Below are 16934 nucleotides of genomic sequence, written 5' to 3'. Positions count from 1 at the left end.
AAATATCAATTTCTGGAAAACTCTTCAAGGTTAGAAACAACACTATATAAATTTAAGATGGATTAAATATTTGGTTGTTCTGTTTTAACAAATGAAAGAGTAAGGATCAAGAATAAATGAGAATATCTGAACAATGGTAAAATGGCCACAGTTTTAAGGATACTGTCAATGAACATAATATCAAGGAAATAAACTGTTAAATTTTATTTAGAAAAAACTACTAAAAGGCAAAAAGGAAGCTGGAAACATAGTCTCAATTAATCTATGTTTCAGATAATTTGAAAAGAGCTCTTAAAAATAGGAAAACACAGGAAAAATGGGCAACAGACATTGCAGATAAATGACAGTAGAAACTAAATAAATGACAAACATGTACACACATACGACATTTTCGACTTTCCTATTAATGAATACTTAAAATATCTATGGCAAGCTTTTTATTTGTTTTATCGGTATATAAATTGTAATGCTCAATAGTGGTAAAAGTGTAGTGAGACAAGTATTTTCTAACTGTTGGTGGGAGTTTATGAGTGTTCTGAGTACCAACCTTGGCAGAAATTCGACAATGTGTATCTAAATCCTTAGGATTCCCATTGTTAACTTTTCATTCTTATTCCAGCAGATATATGGTTCAAAATGTATAAACAAATGTGTTTATTGTAGGGTTATTCATTGTAATAAAAAATGAAAGCAAACAAAATTCCTAATAACACAATAATGGTGAAATGTAGGGTACCCCTATATATCTTATTACTAGGATCTTAAAAAATCAAGTTTTTAAAGCGTAATTAATGACCTACAGAGACATATAGTAGAATAATAAATGAAGAAAATAAGCATACAATATAGAGTTTGAATCCAGTGATACATATAAATCTCAACTATAATGAATAAGCACAACATCTCTCCTCTTTACTGGATATTCTTGATAGAAAAAATACGCAAGTAAATAATTTGAGACATATTTGAAAAGAGGGGAGTGTTTGATTTAGAATTTTCTAAACTTGAGGGTTATTATTATTTTTTTGGTTTGATATTACTTTTTCCTGCTCCTTAAATTTTTGTTTGTTTTTGGGGGGTTTGGGGTTTTCTTTTCCTTAAACGTGTCTGTTTCTAGATGAAAGCTGAAAATGTTTAAAAGCCTTGCCAATGTGTCTAGGTTTTTCAAATGTAATCAGATTTTAGCAAGATTTTACTTAACTAAAAGTATTCAGAACACTATGCAAAATCATCTGGAGTCAAATAGTAATGGAGGCAATGATTTGCAGAGTAGAAAGAGAGAGAGAAAAAGATGAGCTAGACCCTCAAAATCCGGACCCAAGGAATTAAATCAGCTTGGAACATTTAAACAAATAAAGGATGCCTATACTATACTAGACATTTTCTTCTTCCACAGTTGAATCTGAGGGGAAATGGTGCTATTCCACATTCTAAAACAAACTGCCAGCAATTGAGACCAGCCACTTCCCCATAGGGTTTACTCTAAAGCGACAGGGATATTATCTCTATTCCAAGCAATTTCCATTCTCCTCTGTACTCCATGTCCCAGGCAAGATTAAAAAGACTCAGATAGGAAGGGGTAGTAAGCTTTGTGGGGAGTGCAGTTTGTAGTAAGGGACAGTTCCTTCTCTTTCATCTCTCTGAGTCAGAAGTAGAGACTTCGAGAGAATCACTGAGAGTAAGTATGTAGACTCCAAGAAGGAAAAAGCATCCTCTCACTTCACTGAATGTTTGGAATCTGCAGACCTCCTTCACAGGTCCATGTAGCTTTTGGAGAGGCCAGAAGAGCACCGTAGGCATTCCTTTGGCTTTCCATGCCTAAGCACATAGAGGAGAAGAAGAGGAGGAACCATAGGGTTAACCATACATAAGAAATCAACAAAAGGCTTTGAAATGGACTTTTCCTATTTTTCAATTTAAATAAGAGAGAATTGTCAATGATTAAAATTCATAAAATGAAGAAAGAATGGACTCAGAAAATAGCAAACATGAAATGTTAATTATTAGTTCAAAAGTTAGTTTACCATGTTTTCTCTGCCAACGGATTGCTAATGACTAAAGTCCTTATTTCCAGCTTTCCTCTCCCCCCTGAGCTCCAGATCTCTTGATTTTTTAAACTAGTAGTTTCCCCAAAATATATGAGACAACGAAATATACTCTCAGCTGAAGTAAATGGCATTCATCTCCCCAGTCAGATAAGGTAGAAGTACTTCTAGATCAGATGTTATATTCGGGATCGGTTAAAAACAGACCCTGGTCCCAGTGTCCCAGGAATGAACAGTGGATGTGCTTATTTCTCATTGCATGCCTGTATCAAAATATCTCATGTACCCTACAAATACATACACTTACTATGTCCCTACAAAAATTAAAAACAATAAATCGTAAATATTTGTAAAAATAAGTGAATAAATGTATAAATGAATTTAAAAGAGAATAGACAGAGGGGAGAATGTAACTTTACATGTCACAGAACAGACTTTGAACAGGCTCTTATGATATAGGAAAACTGAATATATGCAAGCATAAGTCCAATAACCAGATTCTGATTTACAGAATGATTGTAACTGTAGTTCTCTCAAGGCCCTGTCTTTGAACAGGCTGTGTCTTATTCCTGCAACGTGCTGCTCTATCTTCATGCTTCAAGGCTCAGATCATTATCTTCTCTGGGATGTCTCCCAAGCACTGCCCCAGAAATAACTTCTCCTCCTATAATACTTAATCGTAATCCTTGGCTTACATGCTTGTTTCTTCTCATTGATTATGAAATCCTCAAGACAAGGTATATAACGTATATATCTTTAATCCTAATGCCCAATGGAGTTCTTAGAAGGTAGTAAGCTCCCAATACACATTTGTTAATTTGAAGCAAAAAAAAAAAAAAAATAGCTAATCATTCAAAAAACTGAATTATCACAAATGTCCATCTAAAGTACTATATTTACACAATTAAATGCTATACAGCCAGGTTAACGAACAGACTAAAATTATATGCAACATGGATTATCGTAAACATAATTTTGAATGAAAAAGGCAAGACACAAAGGAGTATAAAGCCATACAATTCCATTTTCATAATATTCAGTACCAGCAAAATAATCAAAGTTGACAGGGTACTGGTTATACTTGGAGGTAGTGACTGCAAAGGGATAAGAGGAGATTTCTGAGATTCTGATAATATTCTATTTCCTTCTCTGGTTGTACAGTGTGTTCAATTTTTAAAACACTATTGAGCTATACAGTTAAATTGTGCAGTGTCCTGTACGTATATTACACTTCAATCAATTAAAAGCTTCCATGGAAGCTATACATAGTTCCCAAAAGACAACAAAACAAAAAATTTTCAATTATTTTAAGCACAAACAATTTTGTTCAGCTGTCTTACAATCGAATATGTAAGAATAAATTTATGGCTAATTAGCATAGAGTATATATGCATTTTCATAATTAAAACTTCCACGAGTACAACATATGTTAAGTATTTTAAATCAGTTTTTCTCTTTCCTCAAATAAGGTTGTGAGTCATAATTCGGAAAACTGTTTAGCATGTAATAATTTAGCGTTTTATTTTAAACCAAGCTGAAGCCACATAGAGCAGAACTGCTCAACTGAGCCCTATGCAAATCCTTGACCCACAGAATAAGAAGCAGATAAAATGGCGGCAACTTAAACAAAACAAAAACCTTGTTTATATTTTTGTCCTGTAATTTTCCATAAGTATACTTTAATTAAACATTTTAAAACTTGTAACTTCAGGTTATATACTTACTTTAGTTGGTTCTCAACCAGGGACAATATGTCCCCACCCCCATCCCCCCCAGCATATTTGGCAATGCCTTGAAACATATTTGGTTGTCACAGCTCAGGGGCGAGGTGTTACTACTGGTATCCAGTGTGTACAACAGGCCAGGGATACTGCTAAATACCCTACAACGCAGAGGATAGCTACTCACAGCAAAGAATTTTCCAAACTTAAATGTTAGGAATGCTAAAGTTGAGAAACCTTGCTCAGATATAATGACATAATGTTGTTAGAATTTTTATTTTATTTATTTTATGTATGTATGTGTGTGTGTATGTATGTATGTATGTATGTACGTATGTATGTATGTATTTGAGATGGAGTCTTTCTCTGTTGCCCAGGGTGGAGTGCAGTGGCACGATCTCGGCTTACTGCAGCCTCTGCCTTCCACGTTCAAGTGATTCTCCTGCCTCAGCCTCCCTAGTAGCCCGGATTACAGGTGCCTGCCACCAAGCCTGGCAAATTTTTGTATTTTTAGTGGAGACGGGGTTTCACCATATTTGCCAGGCTGGTCGCAAACTCCTGACCTCAAGTGATCCTCCCACATCGGCCTCCCTAAGTGCTAGGATTACAGGCATGAGCCACTGCGCCTGGTCAGGAATTTTTGAATCAGAATTTTTCTTGATCAGTTTTAATCTCTTATCATTTAGAGATTCTTGAAATATTGAAATTACTTTGTTCAAAGTGAATGAATTTTCTTAAATTATGTATTGTTAACATCTTTTAAATTGCTTATTTTTAGATTGTTTGCCATGTTTGTTTCCCAGTTTGCATTAAAAAATAGTTTGAGAAATACGTTGGAAAAAAAATAACAATTTTATTCTTCTTTCTCCAGGCTGGAAGAACAAAAGAATATCCTGTCAGAATTTCAAAGAGATTTAAATGAATTTGTTTTATGGTTGGAGGAAGCAGATAACATTGCTAGTATCCCACTTGAACCTGGAAATGAGCAGCAACTAAAAGAAAAGCTTGAGCAAGTCAAGGTAATTTTATTTTCTCAAATCCCCCAGGGCCTGCTTGTATAAAGAAGTATATGAATCTATTTTTTAATTTAATCATTGGTTTTCTGCCCATTAGGTTATTTATAGTTCCTTGCTAAAGTGTTTTTCTCACAACTTTATTTTTTCTTAACCCTGCAGTTCTCAACCAGTGCACATAAGAACATATGTATATATATGTGTGTGTGTGTATTTATATATACACACACACATATTGCATCTATACTTCTACACATATAGATGTATAGATTCAATACATCTAAATGTATATAATTCACAGTTTTTATCTTTAATTTGAAATTAATTTTAGATTTACTTGAGAACTTCACAACTTCAAATAATTTTAAATACTGAAGACCAGATTGTGGAATCATAAAATCTAAATCTAAATGGGAATCACTTTTTTTAATCTGTCCTGGTTACCTACCTGGAGATTTGAGAAGAGTCTTTAAAAAGAAGAATCCATTTGCTTAGGAAAGATCTGGTTTGCCAAATCAGTCTCACTACTTCAGCCTCTAATTAAAGGCATTATATTCCCCCGAAGCAATGTTTTGTTTTAGCTTATTTGTCTGGGGGTGTGGGACGTGGTGTTGGTTCACATTCCATTTGGTTGAATAGACATCCAGCTTATTCCAGTGGCTTTTCATGCCGTCCTACTGTGATGTCTGCTTATTACTGATTACTTCCCTTGGCTGACTGACATGCTCTGATTGTGCAATTGGATTAACTTTCATGGTTTTAGTCTTAGGAAAGCAGCTCTTTTGGATCTATTTCATTTTAGTTGTCAAACAGAAGGTGAAAGGGGAAGAGAAATTAATATTTAATCATTCCCTGTTATGTGCCAAGTATTAGATACATTTACAGCCACTATTTTATTTAATCTTCATATCAAATTTTGACAATGGTTGCTATTATCCTCATTTTACAAGGTCATATAATCAAAGGAAAATGAAATTGGTCCTTTATCAATGATTCAGTTGGTTTACACATGGAAATTAGAGCCCAATGTCAAACGTTTATTTCTGTGAAACAAGAGATTTACACCTGAACAAGAAATAAAGTATAAAAATAAAATATGGCATAATTCAATTAACAAATATGGAGCACTGACTGTACATCAGATGTTTTACTAGGTATTTGGGATTCAAAAATAGAAAAGAGTGGGAATCATTTGAAGATGGTTATACCCTAGAACAATGAACTCAGTCTTTTCTTGGAGATTTATCTTTCCTAAATGTATTGAGTGTCATATATAGTGATATAATTGATAATTCATTTGATACATGTTTAGTGGCATTTTCTTATTAATTAATATGCATGATTCTATTTTCTTCTGAAAGAATCTAGATCAGTGCTTTCAAATAGAACTTCTGTGATGATGAAAATATTCTGCGTCATCCATTTTTGTAACGACTAGCTATTTGTGCCTTTTGAATACCTGGAGAGTTGGTAGTGTGACTGAGGAACTTGAGATTTTATTTTAGCGAATTTTGATTAACTTAAATGTTAATAGTGTTGTATGGCTAATGGGTACTGTAGCAGACACGGTAACTTTAGATGACAAAAACGAAGTGTTAACATCATGGTGATTTTGGAGGTCTTGGGAAAGGGCGTACACTATGTGATGGTGAATGAGTTAGGGAAGTTTAGGGATATGGAGTAAAAAATGAGGACTCCAGAATGAAACTACCCAAATTTGAACCACACCTTTCTTGCTTGCTAGGTTTGTGTGCTGGGAGCTGGTATTTAACCTCTTTGTCTCAGTTTCCTTCCATATAAAATGAAGATAATAGGATCTACCTGATATAATTATGATAATATGAAGATAAACTAAGATAATAAATGTGAAAAGGTTAGCACAGTGCCTGGCACTGTGTATATTGAGAGTAAATACTCTCAATGTCAGTTACCTCTTAAGATGATAATGCAATTTCTCAGCGGCAAGCTACGGTATGCTATGGCATGCTATGATACCCAAGAGGCTGATGAATTTATTCACATTGTTCTATTTCTGATAGAGATAGGTTTTCAGACACTTACTTTATTTGGAGTGTTGCTTTACCATCGCACATTTTTCTCTTAAAAAATTTATGAGGGATAATATAATCATTTATTTTCTACAAAGATTTATCCACTGGGGAGTGAGTGTTTCAGTCAATCAGCTCTGTGCTCAGATAGAAAACTGTTGGTATTTGAGGTACCACTGGGCCCTCGGTCAAGTCGCTTCATTTTGATAGACTAATCAATAGAAGCGAAGGCAAGGTAGTTGGAATTGTGCTGTAATTCATTTTAAACGTTGTTGCATTTGTCTGTTTCAGTTACTGGTGGAAGAGTTGCCCCTGCGCCAGGGAATTCTAAAACAATTAAATGAAACTGGAGGACCCGTGCTTGTAAGTGCTCCCATAAGCCCAGAAGAGCAAGATAAACTCGAAAATAAGCTCAAGCAGACAAATCTCCAGTGGATAAAGGTTAGACATTAACCATCTCTTCTGTCACATGTGTTAAATGTTGCAAGTATTTGTATGTGTTTTGTTTCCTGGGTGCTTCATTGGTTGGGGAGGAGGCTGGTATGTGGATTGTTGTTTTGTTGTGTTTTGTTTTTTAACCTGACCGTTTGCCTTGGCTATATGTTTTGTTGTGGCTAGAAAAAATGATGATGGTGAATGGCTTTACGTTAATGACGAAATGCCAAAATTTATACCACAATTTTTTGCATAAATTATTCTGAAGAATCAGACTGAAGAAATGACGAAGTATTTAATTCAGTGGCCAGGCATGTACCGACAGCATTTAAGCTGAAAGGACGTGGTCTGGTTCTAGTTAAACAAGTGTCATAAATCAAAATTAATTATTCACACCTGTGGTATAGACCTAATAATTAATGTACACTAACGTTCTCCGCAAGTTTATTTATTTACTTACCTACTATTTATTAACTTGTGAGTTTTCATCTTTCCACCTTGAATACTATATAAATCTAATATTAATACTATTTATTAAGTTAATGCATATCTATTTTATATAAAGCAAGTGGTACGTATGAATTTATAGTAAAAAGCAACATCAATTGATCCAGCACTATTTATTCAAAGATAATCATTTCCCCACTGTATTGTCATGGCATCTTTGTCATAAATCAAGAGAACTTATATGTATGAATCTGCTTCTGGATTCTGTATCCTCTTCCATTTGATTAAATCTGTACTTTAAGAGTAATTCACTGGCTTAATTGCAATCTTTTTTTAAAACAATTCTACCGAGCTATAAATCACATAAACGTGAACGATTCAATCGTATTGTATTTCGGTATTACTTTTTTAAGGTGTGATAAAATATATAACATAAAAAATTGTCATTTTAGTCATTTTGTATGTCTAGTTCAGTGGCATTTATTACAACCATCACCACAATTTATCCCCCACCCCCAATTTTTTTTTTTTTCTTTTTTGGAGACAGAGTCTCGCTGTGTCGCTCAGGCTGGAGTGCAGTGGCGCGATCTCGGCTCACTGCAACTTCCGCCTCCCAGGTTCAAGTGGTTCTCCTGCCTCAGCCTCCCTAGTAGCTGGGATTACAGGCACCTGCCACCATGCCCAGCTAATTTTTTGTATTTTTAGTAGAGATGGGGTTTTGCCATGTTGGCCAGGCTGGTCTCAAACTCCTGACCTCAGGTGATCTGCCCACCTTGGACTCCCAAAGTCTTGGGATTACAGCGTGAGCCACCGCGCCCAGCCTCCAGAATTTTTTATTACTGCAACCAGACAGTCTGTAACCATTAAGCAATAGTTCCCCTTTCTCTGTCTTCCCATCCGCTAGTAGCCTCTGGACTACTTTCTGTTTCTATGAATTTGGCTATTCTAGATCTTTTATAAAAATTGGAATTATATATTTGCCACTTTGTGTCTGCCTTACTTCCCTCAGCACAATATTTTCAAGGTTCATCTATGTTGTAGCATGTCTCAGAACTTCATTCCTTTTTATGACTGAATAATATTCCATTGTATGTATATATGCAATGATTTTATTTAAACATTTTGGATCTGGTTGTGTAAACTTTCCACTTTGTTCTTCCTATTCAAGATTGCCTTGGCTACTTTTGGTTCTTTGAATAAATTTTAGAACTATATTGTCTATTTTTACATAAAGCCTTCCAGGATATTGATTGAAATTTTGTGAATCTGGAGCTCAGTTAACATCTTTACAATACTGAGTCATCTAATTTGTGAACATTTTGAATTGTGTCAGGTTATTTATTGTATTTTTTAAATTGATGATGCTGACATTCTAATAACAGATCATTTACACGACTGATAAAATATTTAGTAACTAAAATAAGTACCAATTTTATGACATTAAAGCCATAATGTGCACTTAAGTCTATTTCAAGCAAGTAGTTATTTGAAAAAAAAAAAATCCCTTCTTAGTTTCTACCTTTAATGATTGCAAAACATCTGTGTAAAGATACAGACTCTTATGTATGGAGGGAAGGTGGTGTCCCAGCAGTTAAATTTTATAGCTACATAACAATACAAATGAAATCATCTCTCATAAAAAGAGAACAAGGAGGAAGGATACCCAAAATGTTCTACAATATCTCAGTACATCTTATGACAAAAAGAAAAACAAAAATTATAATTGTAGGAAATACGAGAGAACCATCTAAAATATACAATAGCAGCTTTGTGGGTTGTGAAAGAGTCAAGGTTTTATGTGTCTTGCAACAGAATAAGAAGTCAAATTTTTATGATAGAAAATTAAAACTGAGGTTACGAACACCATCATGTATAGACTTATATTACTACAACATCCACAATATCTGTTTCCTATGCCAAAATTATAATTTTAATGCAATGTCTTTGCCATTAAATGCCACAGGATTTGGAATTTTATTCATTAGTCATATTAAAATTATTTAATCATCTTGTCTCCAACCATATGCCTCTGTATCCCTGTTAGTTTAGATTTAGGGATAGAAAGCAAATGATCAGTACCAGATTTAGGTAAATAACACAAGTTTTTTTTAAAAGTAAAAGAAAATGGCTTATAACACTGGCAGACACTCTTGATCTTCATTAAATCTCAAGCTCTTACTTATTACAGGAGGGTAGAAATAAACTGGACCCCCTCCCTTTGTTCTCCAGCCCTACCCTTCATCCAAAGTTTAGAGTGGGTGATATAATTGGAACTAGTGGGTCATAGTTACTGCGACATGAATATGTCAATTCCTTAGTACATAGTATCTGCAAATATATCCTAATATCATAATCAGTTGGCAGGTGACTTTCTCCACAGCTAACTCTAATATGCTGCATTCTGCGTATTGAGCCAACTGACCACTTACTTTTGTACCTTTATTTTATTTTTTTATTTATTTTTTGAGACAGAGTCTCACTTTGTCACCTAGGCTGCAGTGCAGTGGCACGATCTTGGCTCACTGCAACCTCCACCTCCCGGGTTCAAGTGATTCTTCTGCCTTAGCCTCTCGAGTAGCTGGGACTACAGGCGGGCACCACCACACCCAACCAATTTTTGTATTTTTAGTAGAGATGGAGGTTTCGCCATGTCGGCCAGGCTGGTCTCGAACTCCTGACCTCATGATCTGCTCACCTCAGCCTCCCAAAGTGCTGGGATTACAGGCGTGAGCCACCGCGCCTGGCCTGTACATTTATGTTTCATTACCGAAGAGAGAAAACAGCAGGGGAAGATAATATAGCTATTTCTTTGAGGGAGTGGTGGACCGTATAATGAGTTCATTGCAAAAGCGTGTTACCTTGCCTTGGCCTGGGTAGCTTCTCTTTAAGCAGAAATGGAAAGGGTTGCTTTAAACTGAATATAGCCATTAGCGTAAATGTATGGGTACCTTCATGCAATGAAGGCTCATGAAATGATCTCCTCATTCTTGTCTAATACACAACTTGACCTTTTACAGTCTTTAACAATAATACCCATAAGAGCCACAAAGTGGGGATGTTATTAAAGCTAGCCTCTGTGTTCCTCTCTCTGATCATCTCATTCTATGATATTCACCCACACTTCTGACTCAGGGGTTTTTAATATTTATCCCTCTTCATATTTCTTTGTATTTTCTCCGAACATGCATGTGGGTATAGGAGGCTCTCTCGCCATCATCATCACTCTCTTCCTCTATCTTTCTCACTGGTAGGCTAATTCTCATCTATGAATTGACACCTTACTATATTTATTAGGAATCTTCTTTTTTTTTTTTTTTTTGAGACAGTTTTGCTCTGTCTCCCAGGCTGGAGTGCAATGGCGCGATCTCGACTCACTGCAACCTCTGTCTCCTGGGTGCAAGCAATTCTCCTGCCTCAGCCTCCCGAGTAGCTGGGATTACAGGCATGCACCACCACACCTGGCTAATTTTTGTATTTTAAAGTAGAGATGGGGTTTCACCGTGTTGATCAGGCTGGTCTTAAACTCCTGACCTCAAGTGATCCTCCCACCTTGGCGTCCCAAATTGCTGATATTACAGGCGTGAGCCACCGCACCTGGCCATGAATCTACTTTTCTATTTGCATATTTGCCACTCTTCTTCTGCCCCAGTGGTTTATGTAACACATTCTCTTCTACTCTCCTTCCCTGACCCCTTTAATCCCAGTTTCATCTCTTTTCATGTCTTTTTATTTTGTGTCCCCTTTCCTCATTCTTTCTTGTTCTTTGTACATGTTATATGTGGGTATTTTTTAACTACCCATTTATTTAAAACCAAAATATGCTTTATCATTCTTTATTTTTGAATCATATTGTATGTTTCCTTAATTTAAAAGGTGAAAAAATAGAACATTCATTTTGCAGGCTCAGGGTTATTTAGGTAGAAGGAGCCTCATGAAACTAAATTATTTTCACAGCTTCTAGATTAGAACACCGAGTCCTAGAAAGGTTATGTGACTTATTTGAGACCATGTAGCTCTCTATTTAAATATAAAAGTGATTCCAAAATAAAGAGTAGGGGTTTTAACCTTTTGGTGAAGCTCAAGTGATTTTTATGTGGATAATATCCTAGAAAAAAAGAAAAAATATGGATTCCCATTTCATTCCATTGCTCCTTTAAATGTTAAAATGGGGATTTATTTTCTTTTAAAAAAAACTATATGAGTTTTTGCTTTGGCTTTTGCCCTTTTTGAGAACTAGATGCTATGTTTTAAAATTACTTTCTAGAACCTTCTCTGCTGTGGAACATTTACAATTGTGTAATATAGCAAAACATGTTTATGTTGTTTCAGAATTAGTTAAAATCCTACTATTTTTAATGTCAAGTAATTTTACAGGTGGTGTATGTTATGCATTCCTATTAGTTTTAATAACTATGTTATTTTGTTAAATAAGTTTAATTTTTCATCGTATTTTACACGTAAACAGTAATTTACTATCTACACATAAAATACCATTTACAAATAAAATATACTGTTTGTATGTAAATAGTAAATTACTATTTGAATTTGTTACTGCCCAGACAGTATAAAATGGTGCACATAAAGAAAAAAGCATTTTGGAAAACAATTAAGAAATTTTGCTGGAAAGTGAATTTTAGTCAAGTGCACCTTTAAAAATCTTATTCACTTTACCAAGGAAAAAGGTAGGTTTACAAATATAACATATATAACAAACCTTTAATATGGGAATCATTTTTGTAATATTGATAATAGTACAGGTATTATTTTCAAAAAATCACCAGATAAAAATTACGAAAGTAAAAATATAGTGCAACTCCTAGCACAAACTATCTTCCACAATATACAGTTGGCTGTATCTAAATTGCCAGAAATCTGGTTCATTTTGTATTAACCTCTAATCATGTTGCTTCTAAATATGTATCTGAGGAGTAAACATTTTAGATTTATTTTCATTTGTATAAGGTAAATGAATGTTTAGTCTTTTTCCAGACATATTTGCTATGTAATGACAGTCATTATTAGTCATCAGTATAAATGTGAATAGCAAAAAGGAGAAAATTAAATAAAGCTAGAGCTTGGCTTTCCCACTCCTTGCTCAAAAATGGACACTTTGTCCAATCAATTTCCTATCACAAGATGATGATTAATAGATTGTTCTAATAGTTACCATTCAGTCCTGCCCTTAATGTGATTTTTTTTCAACCAAAGAATAGAATCTTCACTGGCGTTGTTACCATATTGACTAGTATTTATGGAACTCTGAAAAAAAATTGCTGTAAAATATATAGTAGGAAGGATAATAATCATTATAGGAAATCATTTCTCTAGCTGGAAGTCATAGCAGGGACCAGATAGTTCCACTGGAGCTTTTATGTGCTCATGATTTTCTCCCTTAAAGTGTATTTGTAACACAGTTCACACAGTTTTTAATTTTATACATCTGTGTGCTAAAACGCTATTATATAAGAAAACGGGCCGGGCGCGGTGGCTCACGCCTGTAATCCCAGCACTTTGGGAGGCCCAGGCGGGCGGATCACAAGGTCAGGAGATCGAGACCATCCCAGCCAACATGGTGAAACTCCGTCTCTACTTAAAAATACAAAAATTAGCTGAGCGTGGTGGTGTGTGTCTGTAATCCCAGCTATTCGGGAGGCTGAGGCAGGACAATCGCTTGAACCAGGGAGTAGGAGGTTGCAGTGAGCCAAGATCATGCCACTATACTCCAGCCTGGCAACAGAGCAAGACTCCATCTCAAAAAAAAAAAAAAAAAAAAAGGGTGTTCACCTGTTTATTGGGCATATAGTAGTCTGATAGTTCCCAAAAACCCATTATCTTGAATGTCTTCTTTATGTAAGTTCCTGGAAATCCATTATTTGGATGTTTTCTTTATGCAGTTAATAATTACAGCAAAGCTGTAATTAAATTATTTATTCAACAGCTATATAATGAAGGACTACTATGTGCCACATTCTGTTCTAAGCATCTCATAATCACTTCCCACCCTTCCCTTATTTAAAGGACATGCATAATTTTATAGGGCTTGGCATTATAAATATTCATATCTCTAATTTATAGTTGCTAAACAGTTTGAGGCTGAGGGTTGGGGGAAGGGAGTAGTAATTTAAAGTTTATAACATAAGCATCCTTGACTTTGCCTCCTATAATTTCACACTGACATGAGGTTTATTACTAGGTTGTGTGTCATGAGTACATCTCAATTTGCTCTGACAGTTCTGGTTTTTGCCTGTTATCCTATCATAATTTTTAATAGCTCCCTCTTTCATTGTCATAAGTATGCCACTTTAGAAGATAAAATATATAGAGAGGGTCACTCTAGTTATAAGAGCAAACATCAGGCTTTTAGAGCTAGGCTTGGTCCAGTGCTCAATAACTATTATTATCATTATTGCTTTTGTTCTTAGCAGCATCATCGTCCTTGTCATCATCATCTACCTTCCTAATACTTTAGTTAAGCTAAGAATTTTGGCCTATCCAAGAAATCTGATTGCCATTATTACCGAATTAATCACTCTTTAATGACAATAGTATATTAAGAATACGTGATATTTAACTTTCCAAATTATTGAAATGTTACGCTGTGTATGGAAAACTCTTTCTAACCATGTTTTTTCTCTACTCTCAAATCGTAACAATCGTCAACACAGAAGAAGACTTTTATGTCCAAATTCGTGGGATATTTTTTCCCCATACACCAAACAGCAGGCACCAGCTGGGTGTCTCTAATTCAGTTCTGACACTATCCACCCAGAGATAGTGTCAGATCCCATAGATTGAGGGCTCAGTCCCGAGGTCTGCCTCCTCTGCACCCCCCCAGCACACACACACACACCAGTCTCAAATCCAGGCCTCTGGAACTTCTGACCCATGGGCTTCAAGTTGGGGTTCCCATGAGCCCCTCTTTGGGTTCAACTAATTTGCTGGAGCAGCTCACAGAACTCAGGAAAACACTTTCACCTGTTTATGATAAAGGATATTGCAAAGGACACAGATGAAGAGATGCATAGGGTGAGGTATGGTTGGGGTGGAGGGACGGAAAGGGGCATGGAGCTTCCATCCCCTCCCTGAGTGCACCACCCTCTAGGAACCCCCACCTGTTCAGCTACCCGGAAGCTCACTGGACTCTGTCCTCTTTGTTTTTTATGGAAGCTTCATGACATCAGCATTCCTTCCCCAAGGGTATATGGTGGGACCCTCTAATAGGAGGTTCTTAAGACCTATCATCTGAAAGGCGGGGGAACATTAGAGCGAAAGGAGAGCAGGAGAACGTCAGAGGCCTGCCCCTGAGACCCGACACAACCAACATTATAACAAAAAACTGTAACAAGGGCTATGGGTGTTATGAGTCAGGAACCTGGATAGAAACCAGTATGTACTATAATACCTTATAGGCAATGCCAAGAATATGGATCAGACACTTTACAAACAAGGAAAAAGTAAACAGGAGTGATGAGGAGGTAATTTACTGCAGGCATTAATGATGAGATTATGAATTATGGATTCCACTTGCTACCAGCTATGTGATCTTATACCCACTCTGTCCATACCTAAGTTATAAAATCCATAAAATTCAGAGACTAATAGAAGACACTTCCCCAGGTTGTGGTGAAAATTCAATGAGGTAGTAAATGGGAAATGTGTAACTACAGTATCTGGCATATTGTAATTGCTCAAAAAATGTTAGATTAAAAACAGTAGGAGTAATACTAAAATAGAAGAATGCAAAGAGCAAGCACAAAATCATCTCTGGTTCTCACCTCCAAATTCTCCAAAAGTCTCACCTTCTTAATCAAAGTTATAAATATGGCTCTTGGGGAGAAAGCAGAACTATGTGCTACTATTATGAATGCAACAGGTGAAGGAGAGGAGAGTTAGAGGCAGCAAGACAACCAAATGGCTCTCGTGGAAGGCACAGTGGATTTTCAGCCACTGCTCTCCTAGTCCGCTGATATTATTTTCATTTTCTATGACCAACTAGCATTTCAGCTAAAATGTGTTGGAAAATGATAGATTTTTCTCCTCATATTGCCTAAGAAGCCCAACAAAGCCAGCATTGTTTTCAAACACCAGCGTTCTCACTTTTAAAGTATGAACATAATTCAGAGGACTTTTTAATTCCGTACATCATTTTTATCAACCTGTTGGCCTGATTTTAACCCAGAAATCCAAGCAGAAAGCAATTAAACTTTCACACTGCTTCTCCATCCCTTCCCCCTACCTTTATTTTTGACATCAGTTTCCCCCATTTTGGCAAAGTAATGGAAAACCATTTGTAGAAGGTTACACTGAAGCCAGATAACTTTCTACTAGGAAATCTCACCAAATACAAGATAATTTGTTCATTTCAATATAATAATGTTTTAAAAAATATAACAAAAATCCAGCATAAATTGTGAAGCACTGATACTTGTGTAACAACTAATTTCCATATTGAAACTTTATTGTTGCCACTATCTATGTACTGACAATGTATATCAAGCATGTAAATGTGTCACTTAAGTATGCTGTGCCCTAGATTTTATTTAAAAGTTAAGCTAATTTTCAACTAAAAACAAATTCGACTATTCTTGGCAATCTCTCCTCCCTGTTCATGATGGATTTAAAATGATGAAGGGTATAAATGATAATGAAAAGAGAAAGGAGGAGAAAAATTTCGTAACTCTGCATCTTCAGTGTAGCATTTTTAAGTAACTCCTTTATTAGCACAAAGGCATTTGCCTAAAGCAATGAATTCTAGAAAGGAGAAGAAATGATATAATAAAAGGGGATTTTGCTAATATAAAATGTTTTTTCTTTCCTTTTGTTTCGGCAATGGCTTTACTTATATAGCACCAACCCTGAGACTAGAGGGAGTTTCCTTCCTTTCTAATAATTTAATAATCGTGAAATGATATTAAATGGAAGTTTTCATATGCCAACTCCTTAAACTGAGGTTAAATAAGGAACAAAGACTAAAGGCCATATTTAAGAGCACATATTGTAAATTTTAACCCAGTTTCATTTATTATATCACCTGCAAAGCCAATATGTAATACAAAAGTAAAATAACAGGGTGATTTTTATTAAAGATCAGAATCATACCAAAAATGAACTTTTTCTGTCAGATCTTTATACTCATACATCAAGATGTGAGTTTATTTATGTAGCTAAAATAATTTAATACTAAATGCTGACTGCTATATTCATGTCGGCTGACCCCTAGTGCTT

The 16934-nt window shown here is 35.5% G+C and overlaps 1 protein-coding gene across 4 annotated transcripts in view; it reads left to right on the top strand.

The window, feature by feature from the left end:
* Positions 1-16934, top strand: part of DMD (dystrophin) — a 2105574-nt gene that overhangs the window by 1289194 nt on the left and 799446 nt on the right. For all 4 annotated transcript variants that reach the window (XM_054470954.2, XM_063660502.1, XM_054470953.2 and 1 more), the window contains exons 46-47: positions 4638-4785; positions 7119-7268. In XM_054470954.2, the coding sequence (XP_054326929.1) occupies positions 4638-4785; positions 7119-7268 (298 nt within the window). The remainder of the gene's footprint in view (positions 1-4637; positions 4786-7118; positions 7269-16934) is intronic.

Source organism: Pongo pygmaeus, chromosome X (assembly GCF_028885625.2).
Source record: "Pongo pygmaeus isolate AG05252 chromosome X, NHGRI_mPonPyg2-v2.0_pri, whole genome shotgun sequence".
Taxonomy (NCBI): Eukaryota; Metazoa; Chordata; class Mammalia; order Primates; family Hominidae; genus Pongo; species Pongo pygmaeus.
The sequence above is the reverse complement of the archived record's forward strand: the minus strand, read 5'-3'. Positions and strand labels throughout refer to the sequence as shown.